At 38.2% G+C, this 19,122-nt stretch overlaps 1 protein-coding gene across 2 annotated transcripts in view; it reads left to right on the top strand.

Annotated features, from left to right (window-relative positions):
• Positions 1–527: 527 nt before the first annotated feature.
• Positions 528–19,122, top strand: part of trabd2b (TraB domain containing 2B) — an 81,231-nt gene continuing 62,636 nt past the window's right edge. Inside the window, exons 1-2 of one of the 2 annotated variants that reach the window (XM_028026629.1) lie at positions 528–996; positions 4,849–5,418. In XM_028026629.1, the coding sequence (XP_027882430.1) occupies positions 883–996; positions 4,849–5,418 (684 nt within the window). In that variant the 5' untranslated portion in view covers positions 528–882. The remainder of the gene's footprint in view (positions 997–4,848; positions 5,419–19,122) is intronic. The other variant, XM_028026628.1, reaches the window with a different exon arrangement.

Raw genomic sequence — 19,122 nt, 5'->3', positions numbered from 1 at the left:
TCTACAAAAAGACATTTTCAGGCGACAGAAACTGCAAAATTAGCTCTAGGGTATGGGTCTGTTATCAAAACTTTGAAATTATGAATTTTTTCATATGTCTCTGTGTGTGTACAAATGCAGTGTGAGCAGGTTCTGTGTACATGTTAAGTTCTCCTGAGCCCTAAGGCAAGCAGCTGCACTATTCGGTGTTACCAACCGGCCCTGCCTGCGGCAAGAAAATATATACACAATCACCAACTCTATAAGATTTGTATATTTTAAGTGATTATTTGGAGGGACTCGTTAATGCTGATTAGTACACAGTACATATCCGGCTGTGACAGACATAATATTGAGGTAAATTCAAGAATAGAAGGCGATTTAAACCTCGCAGCGTTCTCTCTGTGTCTATCTTTAGGGTCTTTTCTCACACACGCATGTCCTCCTCCGCTCTGGACCTGCTGCTCACTCCTCTCTAAAGGGGCTGTGATGGTGTATGCATACTTTGTGTTTAATGTTGTGGAGGGGTGAGGGGTGTACTCATGTCGTTCCACCTCTCTCTCTCTCTCTCCGTCTCTCTCTCTCTCTCGCCCCCGTCCAAACTCGCGCAGTGCAAACTTTTCCCTAAGACTTTTTCAGCTCGTGGCCCCGGAGCGCTCCGTGCGAAGAGACACGAGAAAAACTGCAGACAGAAACAAAACAAACTCAGAGGCGGAGTGCGTGAAGAGGCGGGATGGTGCTCCAGCCGAGCTGCACATGTGAGCCCAGAGGCCACCGGTAGCGCTTCTTTTTACTCTTTAATTCAAAGCACAGAGAGTAAGAGGAGAGGACGCAGTCTGACAGAGAGAGTAAAATAAATTTTAAAAAAGTTCTGTGCTACAAGTGTCCTGTCACCTCGGGGAGATGTTCTACTTGCCGGTGTTCAACTGGATCCTCCTGGGCGGTCTGCTGCAAACTGTGGCACCCTGGGGTGCGGGGCGTACGGGCAGACCGAGGCAGTGCGACCCACCGAAGTCGGTGAGTTTTATTGGGGGATTTTATTGCGCAGAAGAGTCCTTTTATTAGACTCATTACATAATTTGCTTCTGAGAAAACAAGTCCGTGGCAAAATACACAGACCTGCATGTTTTGCAGCCCTACTAGCAAAATAGCAGATGATTTTTCTGTTTTCTGTTTGCATTTATACTATAGCAGTTTGGAGAATGGAAAAACTGGAATTAACATCGAATATCCATCCATCCATCCATCCATTTTCTGTTCACCCTTGTCCCTAATGGGGTCGGGAGGGTTGCTGGTGCCTATCTCCAGCTACGTTCCGGGCGGGAGGCGGGGTTCACCCTGGACAGGTCGCCAGTCTGTCGCAGTTAACATCGAATAATGGGTGTTAAACATAGCTGAACGGCACACAAAAATAATTATTCAAAAATCTATTGTATTGATGCCTTAATACTTGAAAAAAAATTGCAGCTTTGAACAAAGTATATCATTTATAAATAATATATTTTTCTTCTTAACAACAATAATATTAATAACCGTTATGATTATTATTATTATTACTATACACATGTAAAAATATGAAGAGATTCTTTATAGGATTGTATAGATCTCGGCCTTCCCAATGAGCGGGTTTGCCAAAGGAAACTACGCGCTTGCCAACTTTACGGCTGTTTATGTGACAAAGTAGAGAACACCCACGGTTGACTTAACTTCATTTGGAAAAGTTTCATTGACCTTTCTGAAGTGGTCATGTTTCAACACAGTGTGCGGCTTATTAAACAAATACAGGTTATTACAGGGCAAATCAAAGATTTTCCTATGTGCGCAGAGGAACACTAATCATACATCCCACACGCTTTTTTTTTTTTTTTTTTGCTGCTGACAGGAAGAAAAAAAAATGCATCACCTAAGAAACAGGTGTATGGCACTTGAAAATCGCTCTCCAAGTATCTGCAGTGAGGTTATTATCATTATGTCATTATATCATTATGTCTGAAAAACTGGTTTTGTTTTTAGAGTTCAATGTAAAGACTTCGTGCCCCTGCGCTTCGTGTGATTTGTATGCGTCAGTACAGTGGTCTCTGTTTTGCATTAGGAGTAATTACCCTCATAAAAAAAGGAGCACCGCGCGTCAAAGCTCTCCAAAAAAAGTCAGCCCTGCCTCAGCAGAGGGGATCTCTCCTCTTGTCGGTTATAAGTCAAGCACGACCACACTTTCCGTGTCTAAAAGTCATCTTAACCCTTTAAAGCCAACATAAGTAATACGAATCAGGAAATTGTGATCTTTTAAAACTAAACTGTTTATTGAACTTTTCTTTTTAACAAAAAAGTTACAAAATGTCCCCTTTTTTTTTGTATTTTATCTAAAACGTCTGCGTTTTTTAATGTTTTCTTGACAATATTTATCACTTTTACCACAGTTAAAAACTACATTACATTTTTTGTCTGGCAGTGTTAAAGTTTTTCAAATATGTTCTGCAACACATTTACTTCATATGGAGGATTGAACTAAATGATTGAATCTATCCCTCCTTATATTTGTATACATGCTTGTTTTTCAATTGTTGATGTTTTCCAATATTTGTCACCACTCTATTTGTGTTGGGAACAGGGGAAAAAAATGCAACATACTGGACATGTTGACAAACACACAAATTTGTGTTAACCGAGTCATGATTTATAGATTATTTAATAATTTATGCTGCTTGTGTCTGAGTCAAGAAAACATTGTATGCACATGTCAACTATTTGTGAAAATATCAAGAAGGAACAGGAGCAAGATTGGATATGAATGCTATATTGAACTTGGAAATATACACAGTCATATTCAGTAAATGATATATTATAAGAAAATACATTCGATGAGGGTCATTTGTCATATTAAAAATATCTTTTGAAAACCCTTAAGCAGGTAATAAACATGCACTTTATTAAACCTAAATTTCTACATTAAAAATGTTTTTTATTGGTCATTTATAGTAGTCCAACCTTATGAGAAATTAAGCATTGTTGCCATCATAAATAATTGAAATAGAAGCTTAAGAATATCAGTCTGTGTAAGGCACTGCACTACACATTTTTTGTTCAATTAATTAGAGGTTTTGTAAGTAATTACCCCCAGATTAATCAGATTTTTCTAAATGAATTTCACTTCAAATGTCACCTTTAGGAATTAACAATATGCATTACCATCAGCAATCATTGAGAATAAAATTTCAATCATGACAGAATCAATCATGACTATACACATGCATGAACAGTTTTGTCAGATGTGGACTTACTTATTTTGGCTCTGAATCTTGTCATCTGTTTTGTTGCTGCCTGTTGTAGCTAAAGTTAGCCCTGGTGTCAGCGCTCACAAAACATGTTTTGCATTAAAGTAAAACTGTAGTCTTGAAGTACTCAATGCATAATCCGTTCGGTTGGCAGACATGCTTTAGATGCATTATGACCATCTACTGGGGTGGAGTGTGTGCATCAGTGTTACCAGTGCGCCAGGAATCAGGGAACCAAAAAAGATGCTTTTTCTTCTCCCCAACAAATAAATATCTGAAAATCTATATTCAGTATGTCTTACCCTAAGACCCCTAAGATGGAATTCGGTGAAAGCCACTGATTTCGCTGAACAATATACTGGACAATATCAAGGGAAGTCAGTAGTGTTGTGGTGGATGGTGGACTTAAATGGAGCTTGGCCCCAAATTGATTTCTGCTTAGGACCTCAAACTACTTGGGCTGGCACTGGTGCTCAGAACAAAAATACCCTATTCCCATTTCTCAGAAATACGATGAAGGGAGAATTTACAAATCCGACCCTGACAGGAAAATATTAAAAACAAAATAAAACTCAAAATCTACTCTTCTTAAGTGTCCCGGCTTATCTGCAAAGACTTCAAACCACTGTAATGAAATCATCCAGACCATAGCAGCTCTGTTTAGTTTGCCCTTGCAGCAGACTGCCAGGAAAAATACTGGATGCTCATTGCAATTAATTAAAGAGAACATCCAGCAAGAAGTCTTTGCTCATTTTGGCTGCTATTTGAAATTTTAAAGGCAAACTTGGCAGTATGGCTAGAGCGCAGATGAGGGAAATCTTCTTGATTTAATTGTGGAGGTAAACATTTTCTAAGAATAACTTTATTCTACTGTAATGGGTTTCATCCCCTCAGTCGCCTGATTACACTGTGCGTCGGTGGCCAGCAGCGTCATATTGTTTAGAGAAGCAAATTCTTTTTTCATATTCGAATAATGCCAACATCAAAGCCATAGCACATGCACGGCACATTCGCTGAGCTCTTAACAAGAAACATATTTAAAATGCAACACGGTCTGATGTTTATTTAAAATGACTATGATTATTTAATTTCCTTTGTGACATTGTTTTTTATGAATATAAGCATAACAGACAAATGCTTCCTGTTATGGAAACCACAGAAAAACACAATGCTGTGTTTAGGACTGTCAGCATCGCATCTCCTGTCTTGTGGCGAGTGCAAAAACATCACAAACAAAAGTATCACAGTGAGGTCAGAATGGAGAGCAGGTTTCTTTCGGCTTTTTGTTTTTATAAGCTTCAACGCCGCATTACATTTGCACTGTTGCCTTGAAAATGCTACACATGGTGAAAAGAGGCTTTGGCAACAGAAGTATGTACCTCAACAATACACGAGGGTCTGTTTACAATGCAGGAGGCCTTGCTATAAACTCCTTCAAATCCACAATTCTCTGTTACTGAACAAAAACCCGTTTTCATTTTAGTTTCTTTTTTTCTTTTCTTTTTAAGCTCAGAGAAATATTTCTTCAGCTCTAGTTCTAATGTAAGCTTAACTGCTCTAAAGTGATACTTTTGGTTTTCCTCTCCCTTTTCCACAGCAAAGCGAGCTGAATTCTTTCCTGTGGAGAATAAACCGCACACCTCCTCAGCCACCCTCTTACTTGTTTGGTACCATCCACGTTCCCTACACCCGAGTCTGGGACTTCATCCCCGACAGCTCCAAGCAAGCCTTCCGAAGCAGCAGCAACGTGTTCTTTGAGCTGGACCTCACAGATCCTCTGACCATCTCCAAGCTCACTAGCTGCCAGCTGCTCCCCCACGGAGAAAACCTGCAGACCCTTTTGCCGCGAGACCTGTACCGTCGCCTCAAACGCCACCTGGACTACGTCAAACACATGATGCCTTATTGGATGACGGCGGACCAGAGAGGTCGTGGCCTGTACGCCGACTATCTGTTCAACGCTATCGCAGGGAACTGGGAGAGGAAGAGGCCTGTGTGGGTGATGCTGATGGTAAACTCGTTGACGGAGTGGGACGTCCGGTCCAGAGGGACTCCGGTGTTGGACTTGTTCTTGGCTCAAGAGGCAGAACGAATGAGGAAGAAGACGGGTGCAGTGGAGCGGGTTGAGGAGCAGTGTCACCCCCTTAATGGGCTAAACTTCTCTCAGGTAAGAAGGAGAAAGCGAAGCTCTTTCGTCTTTAGTCTGTTGTTTTGTTTTTGAGTCTAGACAGCTGGGACATCTGGAGAACTTGAGCAGAATCTTACTTTGTGTGTCGGTCATAACTCTGGCTGCAGTAAAGTAGCTCTGAAGGAGGAAAAGGTTGGGCTTTATAGTCTACTATAAAAGTTTAGTGTATATGGACGGATTCTAAAAGAGCGAGCAAAAAAAGAGGGAGAGGACAATATAAGGAGAAGGAAGCGCTAAAATGTGTCTGTATGGAGACAGCTTTATGGTTATGGATGTCTCTCCACCTCACTGGACAAACATGCTCAGCAGCTGAATCTGCAGAAAGGGTATCAGTATGAGTGGTGTACATGAGAGCAGATTAGCAAAGATGAAGAGAGCATGGAGCTCTCCCTTCCATCAGCATAGAGTGGCTCTATTTCTGCCAAACTGCTTGACTAGGACTGTTACTGGAGACTAAAATATTAGTGAGACACTAATTATCTGATGAGTAAAACATGAGAATCTTTGTAGAAGGATAAAGAAAGCATGAATGCAGTTTGTTCTGGCATAAAATCATGAGACGTATTTGATGTAATTGAAAACCCAGCAGTGAGTCGCAGCAGCAAGAAAAAGATGCTCTCCTCTACTCTGTATAGAGGCTTGCTGTAGCCATGCAGAGGCTTCACATAGGAACATTTATGGTTCGCTGCAACAGAATCTGCAGGGGGCCATGACGGCACAGATTGGTCCACAGCTAATTTGAGCGGCAGAGCGTTTTGAGCCTCTCCGCTTTCATCAGTACTTTCTAACTACGCTGTCAAAACGGCACTGCGTGCACTGCACATGCCTGAGAGCTTTGCTGCCCCTAGAAATAAGCAGCTGCAAGGCACCGTTTTTCGGTAATGACGAGGGTAAAGGCTTCCAGCTTTGGGTGGGCTTACCAGTGATCTGTTTTGTGCCGCAGACATGCCGTTTCCCTAATGTGTGCCGCGGTATTCTCATCCTATGTGTGTAGTTGAAGCTTGCATTTAAAGTGGGCCTGTGTCGCTATAAAACTTTGTTGCAAAGCGAGTCCTGCATAGCTGAACACACAGTGTATTTCAAAAATGCTGAAACCTTTTGATATTTATCAAAACCACCAACGACAATGTAACTGGATTTATTGGTAAGGACAAAGTACTTACCAATAAATAAGTACTGCAAAATTATGAACTGGGAGCAACAGGACAGCTAGCTTCCAAAAATATTGAAGCATAGAAAATTGAAATTTGCACCATGCATTCTTATTCACTTCTCTTTACTTTTACAGCCCTAAATATAATTAAGCTAAACCATATGCCTTCAGAAGTCACCTAATGAGTGAAAATAGTCCACCTGTGTGTAATTTATTCTCAGTACGTTTACAACTATTCAGTGGAGGCCTCAGAGCTTGGTTGGAGAACGTTAGGAAACAGGCATTTTCATGAAGACTAAAGATCACAGCAGAGAGGTCAGGGAGAAAGTTGTTGTGTTTAAAGCAGAGTTATGTTATAAAGTAATGTCTCAAGCATTGAGGTTCTCACAGAGCACTGTTTAATCCATAATCTTAAAATGGAAAGGAATGAGTTTGACACAACTTTTTACCTATTAAGCTGACACAGACTGTGACAGCATTAATAAGTGGAGCAGGAGCTGTGGAGGATCTGCAGAGATAAACTGCTCCGGTGGGAGAATCAGTAAAAAAAAAGGCTAACGTGAAATCAACCCAACCTGTGTGCTCTGAACTTCTGACTCTCGGGTCCTTCTCTTTCCACATATGTATAAATACAATTTAGAGCTGGACTGAAACTGATATGGGAACCATTATTCTCAATTACAATAATGTGAGGTTTAATCTGAAGATCATGGTTGATTGGATCCTTTTACGCTTGACTGTAACAATGATGAGGTCAGGAGAATGGCTAGACCTCAAGTCAAAAGGGAAACTGTGTGGGTGTGAACTAAAGGAAAGTGAAGCACCAGAAAGACGGTCAAAGACACACACACACACACACACACACACACACACACACACACACACACACACACACATTATGCTGGGATAGACTGTGTGTTGAAACAGTGGTAAGGCTGAGTCTGGGGTGCGTCATTTCCCTGCTAACACGAGTCTGAATCACTAAGAAAAAGACAATCTGAATTTGTAAAGATTCCAAACCTCACAGTATTTTTTGTTCTTTTTCAGATAGTTATAGCTTGTGATATTTAAAGAGAAGCTTTTGCAGAAAGGGGAACTGTCTTGCTACACAGAGGTTTCTTCAACAGAACTTGGTCCTGGAGATACATGTGATTTCAACACATTTTTGTGCAAAAACTCCATACTTTTCGAGACTCAATTTTCCAAGGTTGCCAAACTCACTCAGTCTGTTCCTAAAGTATAGAAAGAAAAGGTTACATTGGATTTATGGCAGGTAGATAGATAGATAGACAGACAGATGCATGGATGGACAAATGGATGGGCAGATGGATGGATATATGGATGGAAAGTAATCTACAGTATATCCTGGGGCATATAGAAACATTAGACACACCAGTCTTCTTTTGACAATAAACTATGGCGGTCTAACATGAGCGCTGCCTGTCTGAGACCTCTCTGTGGTCTCTTTAGATCTCAGAGAGGTGTGAATATGACTGTGAGAAACAGTTTAGAGGCTGTGGAAATAAAGGCAAGTCATGGTGCATGGTTCTTCTCTGGCTCTTTGAGGGCTGATGCAACTTGACAGGTGGGCAGGACAGCGAGTAGCGAATGCTTTGAGCACAGATTGGAAAAGGCCAGAGAAAGTTTAGTCAGTTCAAAGAGTGCAAGCTGCACATCAGTATCCCTTTAAAGGCTTCCTTTTTTCCCACAGGGGTAGGTCATTAAAGTGTCATCAGTATTTATCAAGTAAACGCATCCATCAAATATCTAAAAATTGCTTCAAATAATAAAAAAATGTTTCTTTTTGATCAAATCTCTTAATAATATCAGCTGTCACAAAATAGCAATAGTGGTATGTAACTGTGACGCACATTGCCAAACTGAAATTGATTATTTATGTCACTATGTATGTCACTTAGCCCCCTGAACATGTAAGCTAAAAATTTCTCTAATTTAAGTTTCGTTCTATTCCACCAAGCAAACACACATATTTACTTTTCCAGGGTCACATTTCAGCTGAGACCAGCGGCCCATGTTAAGGAGAAATTACATCATATTGGTGGCGCCTTTCTCCTGGGCAGGGGTCAGAGGTCATGGTAGGAGGTGGTGGAGTCATGAGCAACGAAGCAGTAAGGAGACTGGCAGTCTGCTGGGGTCTTTTCTAGGTACTGCTGAGCTGGATGGCAACACCACTGCCCACCTCGGTCTCTGACCAAGTTGAGTTTCCATCGGCTGCTTTTTATGGGGACCAGTGCAATCACACAGAGAGAAAGATGTCACTTGTCACTTCATCACTTAAGATCAAATAGGGTTAAAGGTTTTGAGATTGCGAGGTGACAGAATCTGGTTTCATCTTGGTCTCATCCTTTTTTTAAGGGCTGCGATGTTTACAATGCCTATTTCAGTCAGCGTGACTACTGCAGTATCCTTCTGCTTAAGTGGGATTCTCCACCAACCAAATACAACCCTATTGGTCATTTGTTCCTGCAGGAATTTACAATCAGTAGTTACAAGAATAGTTTTCAGAAACAGGTGACATTTAGTGGCTAGTGGAACAACGTATGAAGCTTTAAAATGTGTTTTAAATGACAGTAAAACACCTGTTAGTGTTAGAAGAAAATAAATTGACAGAAGAGCAGAAATCACTTGTTGCATTTGGTCAAAGGTTTATAGTTGAAAGCATTACGTGTGGGCGTGTACACACATTTGCGTGTGTATGCATGCGTGTGTGTTAATAGTGCTATTTTTCTTCCTTGAGAGGACTCTGACAAGAAAAACACTTGATTGAAGTCTGCTGTGAAGTACAAATGCTCATTTAAGTGTTTATTCTTGTGGTTGTAAGAAGCTATGTTAAACTATCTTAAAAACATAAACAGTCACTTTCGAGCACTTTCATAACATATGCATAACATAATTTATCCAAACTGTGTCTAAAAGACTAATTCTTACCATCCTGTTTCCCATCTTGGATGGCGGTGCAACAGCAGCTCCAACTAGTTTATGTGGCGCAGGCTGTCAGGTGACTGTATAGTTTTTGCTGCTTACAACTGAGCTAGGTGGAAAAAAATGATTCTTTAGTTGGAGGTGTGGAGGAAAGACAAAATAAGGAGAACTTTCACATAAAATTTGATAAAAATAACAATGCATATGATACAATGAAAAACATTTATTTCAATCAAATCTCAAGACAGTGATCAGGCCTGGGCTCTATATTGGCCAGGCTTCTTCTTTATGGGTTTGTGATACAATTTCTCTTTCTTTCTGAGTCTCGGCACTTAGCTGCCTTCAAAGCCAGCAACTTCTGGTGATGGAAATCATTGTGAGAGCTTGATCAGCAAATCAGATGTAGAATGTGGATTATTTTCAACCAGGTCATACTAGCCAGCCAGTAAGAAAAATGAATTCTATTTTCCTAATATTGCTTGTAATCGTTTTAATTTGGTGAACATTTCAGGGTCCCTTCTTAGACTGAAGATTCAGGATGACATCTGTGTTGGATAAGGAGTGCTTTATAGCTAATGAAACACTCCAGCAATGACATTTTGAAGGACCTCAACATTAGCAGTATGTGAAGTGTCACGGCTGGTGTGTTTGTAAACATTACTTACTATATTATAGATTTAATCCTGTAAGAATAAATCTATAATCCTGCTTTTTGTTCCACCATCAAACTTGAAATATGAATAAACAAACATCTGTTTGTGCCTCCTACGGTCTAGGCACCAACACTCTCCACCATTTGGCACAGATTTGCTGACTGTGTCTATTATGTTAGCAAACAGCAACAATAAATCTCCAAGTCAAAGGGTGGCGCCAAACACACAGCTGTCAGAGAAACCCACAATTTATAAAACAAGCAGGAGAAGTATAAACAACCATGTAGAGACTTCATAATTTCTTAGATTGGTAGTACCCTTAGTCCATTCTACTTTCATTTCTTATTTGCAAGTATCCAGTTATTACATATGCTCTTAATCTTGCATATCAGTTTGTTTTAGTGTATAATGAACTTTTTTCAACAATTACATATAATCATAAAATGGGATTTAATTTCATTTTATTCAAAATTTGTATTATTTTCAAAATTCTTTATATAATGCTAATAATATTTATTATATTTATTACATAGTTTATTATGAATATAGTCCACATTTGGGTTAGTTGGGTTTTATGAAAGATGACAGATTAAGACCCATTAGCAAATTTTAATATTTTTTTTGCTGGTAGACACCACTTCTTACAGAAAACTGAGTAGATTAGATACAATTCATAAATACAAAACATTGAGTTTATGATCACAAACTGAAGCTTGATCAATACAAGACAGTTCCTTTCCATATCTTAAAATGTCAGGTGAAAAAGCCGATTTAAGAATAAAAACAATCAACCTGTGGGTGGATGAACTTGGTGGATTCTTCAGACTTGTTTATTGCTATGACTTCAGTCTCATATGTGCTTGGTCACAGTATGCTCCACACCCTGTAGATCTCAAGATATGGCCATCAGGGTATCAGGGTAGTATTAAGTCCAATATGTTAACATTTAGACATTATAATTTTTATGGAGACATACTGTATAATGAAAAAAAAAACCAAAAAAACCTAATGACACTCAGTGGGTTTACAACAACTGATCTTGAAGATACGTTTTTCTGTCTGAATGAAAAGAAAATGGTTCTATTAACTGTTTATAGCCTCACAAACTGTGTTTTCCATTAGTCACTATATTTTTACATGCTGCTGAATTTGATTTGTGTTTTTTTTTTTTTTTTTTCAGTCCAGAAAACCTACTAAAATATTTCCTTAAAACAAATCAGTATTTTGACATACATAAAAAAGGTAAGGACACTACAATGTAGAATATCCAGGGGGCGTTTCCACTGTGTAGATCCAGATGCTTCTGGCTGTTCAATTCACCAACAAGTGTTTATGATGAGCAGCTCAATATTCATAGTTCAGAGCAGTAAATGTCTGCACTGACTGAGCAAGCACTGTTTTAAATAACAGTCAAGGATCCTCACATGTCATAAATCATGCTAAATATTTCCCTTAGATAGTATTTATCCAAAAAGGCATATTTAAGGGAGGATTTTGAATACCATGCAACCATGCCAAAATCCAAATATTTACATACAGTGATGGGGTGTGTATGGGTTTAAAGGTTTAGGTTTAAAGTGCAGACCGTGATCTGACTAATGGAAAAGGAAATTCTGTGTCTGAACTCTGCTCTAGTTTGCTCTAACCTTGTGCCTCCCTTTTGATTCTTTCTTCTTGCTTTCTTCTTTCTGTCTGACATGACCCAAGGGTCTGACTGTGTCATTGCTCACTTACTGCTCATTTGAACACACAATAACACACCCACACCAAGTGGAAAAATGTGAGAAAGGGAAGGAGAGAGTGGGGGTATTACCTTTAAAGTGTGTTATTGACGTCCAATGCCTCTTTAAGCGTGACATCTGAGTCACGGTCCACTAGGTCAACTAACCTATAATTACGTGCGCAAATATGTAGAAAACTGCTAGGTAAAACCTATCAGGCTGATCATCTGGTCCTTTCGGCAGGCAGACGGCAGTCCCACTGTTACTCTAATGACTTAATAGACTTCTTAATGACCAAATAGCTCTCTGCCATCCAGAAGCATTTAGAGAATTATATCCTGGACAGAACTCTGTAGGAGAGATGGAGGATGTTACATCGGCACTGTACACAGTAGACAAAACAAACGTCAACAAATCTTCAGCTTGATTCATATTTTGGGAGAAAAGTAATGCATTTCTTGAACACATGTCTGGAAAAAGTCAGCAGGCAGGAGCCTATTGAAAAATACAAAGTGGCTACACAAAGGCCTCGGTAGAAGTTAATCAGCAAATGTTTTTCCTGTATGGAAAAAACATATTCGCTCTCTTCCAATTTAACAAACATAGAAGAAATGACTGGAAAGTGCTAATGCTAAAAGTTAATTGCATATCCAGAAGTTTTTCTTTTTTCCTTCAAAGAAATTGTATCAAACTGTTTTTCAAAACCATACTCAGTCAAACCAAGACGCCTGTAAAACATGTGCGTCCCTATAAACTTTCAGTCCTGTCTCCACTCCCTGACTCCAACTGAGGCCATGTCTCCCTTTCACTCAGACTACCTGAAATCTAAAGTAATGACTCTACCATATTTTAAGTACATTGGAAAGAAAAGACTTTGGGTGGCATTTAATTTACTAAATTCTGTCAAATAAAGATATAAAATATATGATATTGATTAGATATTTACCACCATTGATAAGCCCTTCTAATCTAAAAATGTGTTTTAGTTTTACAAAAAAATTAATAATAATAATGAATGTAATGTTTAACTGAGTATTTTTTTATTAATCCATGACTTTTTAACAAAACAATTTCGCTATCTGGTTGAAAACGTAGTCCCTTTTTAAATCCCATGTGGACAGCCACAATTCAATGGCATAACAAATGTAGCTGACATCTCAGAATCAACAGGTGACAGCCAGACATGTAAGCTACATGTTCCCTGCGGGTCCATCATGATAAATCATTGCTAATAAAAACAAATAAGTCATGTTTTACTGAAAAAAATCCTTTCGTTTATTATAGACAGTAAAACTTATGCCAATTCCTTTGAGGTGAGATCTAAAGAATATAATACAAGTTTTTATCGGGACTTGTCTCTGACACTGCAAAGCGTTTTATGCTTCAGTAAAGGCTTCAATATATTCTGGGGTTCTGTGTGTATTGCCGATTGCATTACATTTCTCCTGACGAATTCCTTAATTTCCCTCAATCCCAATGGATACTCGCAGATTTGATGATCTAGTTGGACGCCTAGCTGTGTTTCTTCTCTGCCAGTGAAGCCACTGCACAACTGTTAGTGCAACACAAAGTGGCAGTCTTCCTGATATGCATCCCTTCCACTGGTTGCCCTGACTCAACCTTTTCAGCTCGGTATCGCATACAATTTGATGTGAACATCGTTTCCCGCTGAGCAGTTACCTTGCGACACCACGACACGGTCGTGCAAATTACGTTTACGCGAACGTCTGCATCGAGTTTGCATTGAATGCGCCTCAAGTATGTGCAACGGTTGTGGAGTGAAATGCTATAATAATCTGGCTCAGGGGTATTCAGCTTCTGCCCTCTAGTGTTCTGCAACTTTTAGATGTGTCTCTGCTTCAACGTCAAATTATCAGATTGTCAGCAGTACTCTGGAGAATGTGACTGTGTAGTAAGAAGGTAATTCAACCATTTGGATAAAGTCTGTTGGACCAGGAACATATCTAAAAGTTGTAGGACACCAGGCTTGAGGACTAGAGTGGAAGACCCCTGCTCTAGTTTGATATGGTTGCTTCTACCCGTGTTCTTTTAACTGGAACACTCACACATAAACACATCTGTCCAGAGACATGGTGCTTTTTCAGGTCCTAAACTTTGGCACCAGTTAAAATATTAGACTGGCACTTTCACTGTATATTTTAAAATCTCTTTTAGCAGCCTGTGTTCAAGTGGCCTTCAGCACAGTGTGTTTATTCCACGTTAGTTTTCTTTCTCCTCTGTGACATGCTTTATGTCTATTTCTATTGTTGTGTTAGTTTTATGTCTTGTACATATTTTGTCATTGTTAAACACTTAATTGTTTTAGAATTTATTTTTACATGGGTTGTAGATATAAATTAGACTTGGACTTTGACTAATTTATTGGTTATATTCTGACATTTCTTCTCCCCAGTGTAAGCTGAGTGCTGCTGAGACTGGGAGTTAAGCATGGCAGACTAAAGTACTCTTTCATTCCACTTTTCTTCGCCCACAGAGAAAACAAATGTTCCTTCCTGCTTAAATTGTATCAACCTCACATCTCTCATCATCTTTATACACACTTCTTCCCTTCAAATGAGAAACAGAGCTGCCAAGCACACCTACACAGTAGTTTGTTTCTATGTAATTATTGTCTCAACCTTAAGGAAAAGGAGGAAATTGCAATAAAGGGTGGTTGAATCGTTTTGTCGTTGGCAGGTGGTCTTCTTTATGTTCTTTTTTTTCAGATGCAGTATTTGCTCAAAAAAAGAGATGGCTAGACATTATAAAGAGCAGGAGGTTATTATTTGTGCCAAGGGCAGGTGGTTTTAAAGATGGGTTGATTTGACCTGGGTTTGGCTGAGGTCAGAGGCTGATTGATCACAGACAAGAATGTGACTGACTGATTTCCTCAGAGACCCACGTGACCCCTCTGGAATGTTGTCTTTTGGGACATTGTTGTTTTATAACCTTTGTTTAACCAAGGATCATCTTTTGTTTGAGGCCAGGAGTGTAGAGAATCAATGATATTACATGTCTTCTCTCCAAAAAAAGGTTCAGGAAACAGAGCAGACTCAATGCAATGTTTGAGTTTGTTATAGTAGCCTTTTTGATTTCTGAGTGATATCTGCTAAATAGATAAATAACCCATTCTATTGATGTAGCGTTTCTTCACCTTTATTAGATGAGCTTCTAATAATGTAGGAAAAAGATATCTTAATTATTTACAATGACAGCTTAAAGACATGTACCATTTAAAGCGTCCTTTGCATGTCATGCTATTCTAATTTGTGGTGCATTCACTGCTAATCTGACTTTATTCAGGGCTGATCAAGCAGAAAATGAGTTGTCTTCATCTGTTCAAAGCTACTATAAAATTTGATGCTCTGCTAGCTGCATGTAGTATCCTGCACTATTGCATTTTGTAAAGGTGTGTCATCATTTCATAGAAAAATAACACTCTTGAATCACCTTGCTTCAAACTGTACACTGTAGCATTCACAATTTCATTCCCAGCCTGTCACAGATTTTTAGGACATGAGAAATGCCATCTCATGAATGCCGCAGCTTTCCCACGTTACATACATACTGCATGTACTGTACCTCACTTCTGCAGAAATGACGCAACCATGACTCACACATCACTGCAATGATCCAATAAGACCCTATCCTAATCTCACACTACGGCATGCAGATGATTCATTCACCTGTGGGGATGTGGGATTGAGAAAGTGAAAGTGAAACCTCAGCTATCACTTGTTGACTAATTAAGTTTGCCAATAATTGCTTTGTCATCTCTGGGCATTCAGAGACCATCTACATTTCATTGCCAGATGATCAGTAAATCCTTTTTATGAACAAATACATAAATAAACAAATCAAGATGGTGACATCACAGAAAAGTTGCATATCTAGACACAACGCATAAGAAAACTACATGAACTTTTGAAAGTAAGACTATCAAAGGAATCACATGGAGTTGAAGAAGTTGTTCCACAAAATCTCCTTCATTAGAAATAAACATGCTAAAACGTCTTTGAGAGCATGATGAACTTTGTCTTTGTGGCCTATTCAGATGATTTCTTGGCTTGAAGAGCTACATTGCAAGTTGTGCATGAATAAGTGTAGGTCACATTTTTGAGAATTTTGACCTGTACAGTGCTGTTTTTAGGTTAGGAACGTCAAATTTACTTACTCATCTTGATCTCATTTACATCAAGACTTCTTGTTTGTATGTAGCGCTTTCTGGTATCTAAGGCTAGATTTAGCGCTCTATGTTCTATTTATTTAATGTTACAAACCAAGAAACTGGTTCCACTACATTTACCATGAACCACCAGGTACTGATTTGTCGTAAAGAATAAAACTTAGTTGAACTGCCCATGTCTGACCCATAAATAATGAGACTTTATAAAGGTAAAGTATTTATTTAACAAACTACAGAATGAAAATTAAGTAGACCACATGTGAAATTGTGGAATATACCATCACACTGAATAGTGTTACTAACAGACCTTATGTCGGACTGAATGATTATAAATTAAAACAGGTATTATCTGTTTGCATTTTCTTTAACCTTTCAAATACCCCTCCAAATACCCCTCCAATACCCCTCCCCCCCAGCTTAGGTTAGTCCCGCCCCCCAGTCAATCAGAATTCAGGAAAAGTGTAATCACCCAATAGCATCTGACCTTAGGCAGAACAACCAAAAAAACATATACACAGCACTCTAGTCTTTCACACCTCATGTTGAGCTGTACTTTACATACAAACTACACAATATTGTTCGTTCTTAAAGTGACAGAACATTTTAATAGACATTTTACTTCAACTGTTTATTTTCTTTTTAATGAACTCTTGCCCTTTTCAAACTCCTACCAAAAGACTTGGAAATTATTTCTTATTTTAAGATATTAAGTTGCATACATTAAATGTGTTATTTTTCAAAACAACAATAACATATATATATATATATATATATATATATATATATATATATATATATATATATATATATATATTCCTGGGAACCCACGGGGTTACATATACACAAGCTGTATTATTTAATGTTATAACATATCTGTTGACCCTGCTCAGTAATTTGGAGATCAAATAAATATACAGTAAGCAGTATTGTCACTAAATGTCCCTTAACCTGTTCTACAAGGTTTTTTTTTTCTACTTCAATTTGCTAATTTGTATGTATTTATGTTATTAGTTTTAATTTTAGTCCCTACAATACCAGAATATATATTTATTTTTATTTATATTTTTTTGTCTCTTATGTTATTTTTAATTGTTAATCAGTTACTCTGTAATTAAGTAGCATTTTACCAAATAATTTTTGGTTCTTTTTACTTTTAGTTGAGACAAATACTATGTTGAAGTAGTGGGACTCTTACTTGAGTAAAGTTTTTAGTAGTTTATGTAACAGAAATGCTTATGGCACAGATTAAAGTTTCATTAGGTTTAGGTTTTAGAATCAAGCAATTATCATAATTACTTTGTGTTTTGTTAGGGTTACACTGTGTTCATCGAAAACAGGAAGCAACTGTTTGTAAATGTTAAAGTCCAATGTTTGGTTGACCCATGAACCCATCCTGAACCTCCCTCTTTGTTGACTGTGTAAGTCAATATAATTGCCAGTTTTAGCACTTCCTCTGTTCCCTGTTGCAAAAACATATTTCACGGGCAAGTTAAAAGGGATTCATAACTATAAAAAACAGCCTAAAAATCAATTAGTCATCAATTTTACAATGCTTATTTCTGCTTGTTTTGAAAGGAACATTAGGTTGATTGTTGGAAACACTTTGCAACAATAAAGCTCAACTTGACATTTAACTATACAGCGATCATTATGAGTCAGAGTAAGTGAGCATAGAAACAGGATCGTCAGCACGCCATGGTATGCAACTTTCCATGTTGTATGCTTGGTCCGTGATTAACTTACTTTCCTGGTCTGTCCGTGATTTTAGCCACACATACACTGCAGTTCAACAATCCAAAATAGAGAACCGCATATATGTTGTGCATTGTGAGTTCCAGGTTTCTTTAGGATTAAATAGATTTAGCTAAAACCTCTCGCTGAACCTGCTTTTAATATGACCTGTGCTTCTCTTCAGCCCCCCTCTGCCCATTTCTCATTACATACAACCCAGTGGAGTGCTTTATCTTTCCTCACACTCTGCTCCCATACCTCTTCCCTGTCTACCACAAAAATGGTGGTGGGACATAGACTAAAATGAAACTATAAGATCAAACTTGCTTCTGTTCTTATAAACGGTGCCTTGTAAAAGTAATCTCTCGTACATTTTGTCATACTGCAACTACCAACTTCAGTGGAGTTTATTGGGATTTTATATGACAGACCAACACAAAGCATCCATATTTGTGAAGCATAAAGAAAATAATACATTGTTTTATTATTTTACTTATACAAATAAGTATCATAAAATATAGCTTGGATTTGTCTTCAATCTTTTATCTGATGTATCTAAATAAAACACAGTGCAACAAATTGCCTCCTGAATTTAGTGAATTAGTAAAAAAAAAAATAAATAAATATATATATATTAAACCTACTTGAAAGAAAGTAATTTTTGATTTGGCACAAAACTTATAGGAACTTGTGAGTGAGGTTATACATGGAGATGGTGGTGCCATGCTGTGGGAAAGCCTTTCTTGAGTAGTTACAGAAGTGGTTCAGTGTTTATAAAAAGATGAATGGAGCTAAACACAAGGTAATCCTGGGGAAAAAAAAATCATATTAAAGGCTTCAAGAGACTTCAAAAAGGAGGAGAGATTCAGCTTCTAAGAGTACATCAATCTTAAAGTACAGCCACATATGGAGTAGTTTAAATTAAAGTATGCAGTACATGCAGAAAGCATTCACAGCCCTTCTGTGTTTTTTTTTGTTTGGTTTTACATTTTCTTATGTTACAGCTTCATTTCAAATTTTGTTAAGTTAACCTTTTCTCTCAAAATTCTACACACAAATATCCCATCTCGACAATGTGGACGTATTAAAAATAGAAAACCAAGAAATCATATTTAAGTATTTGCAGTCTTTGGCATGAATCTCAAAACTGAACTGTTTCCATTCATCACAGATTCCATGAGTCATGTTTGGAAGAAATGAGGCACAGCTCATTACCAGGCCAATACCATCGCTACACTGAAGCATGGTGGTGGCAGCATCATGCTAGAGGGATGTCTTACAGCCACAGTAACTGGG

The sequence above is a fragment of the Xiphophorus couchianus genome, chromosome 9, assembly GCF_001444195.1.
Source record: "Xiphophorus couchianus chromosome 9, X_couchianus-1.0, whole genome shotgun sequence".
In the NCBI taxonomy this organism is placed as follows: domain Eukaryota; kingdom Metazoa; phylum Chordata; class Actinopteri; order Cyprinodontiformes; family Poeciliidae; genus Xiphophorus; species Xiphophorus couchianus.
The sequence above is the reverse complement of the archived record's forward strand: the minus strand, read 5'-3'. Positions and strand labels throughout refer to the sequence as shown.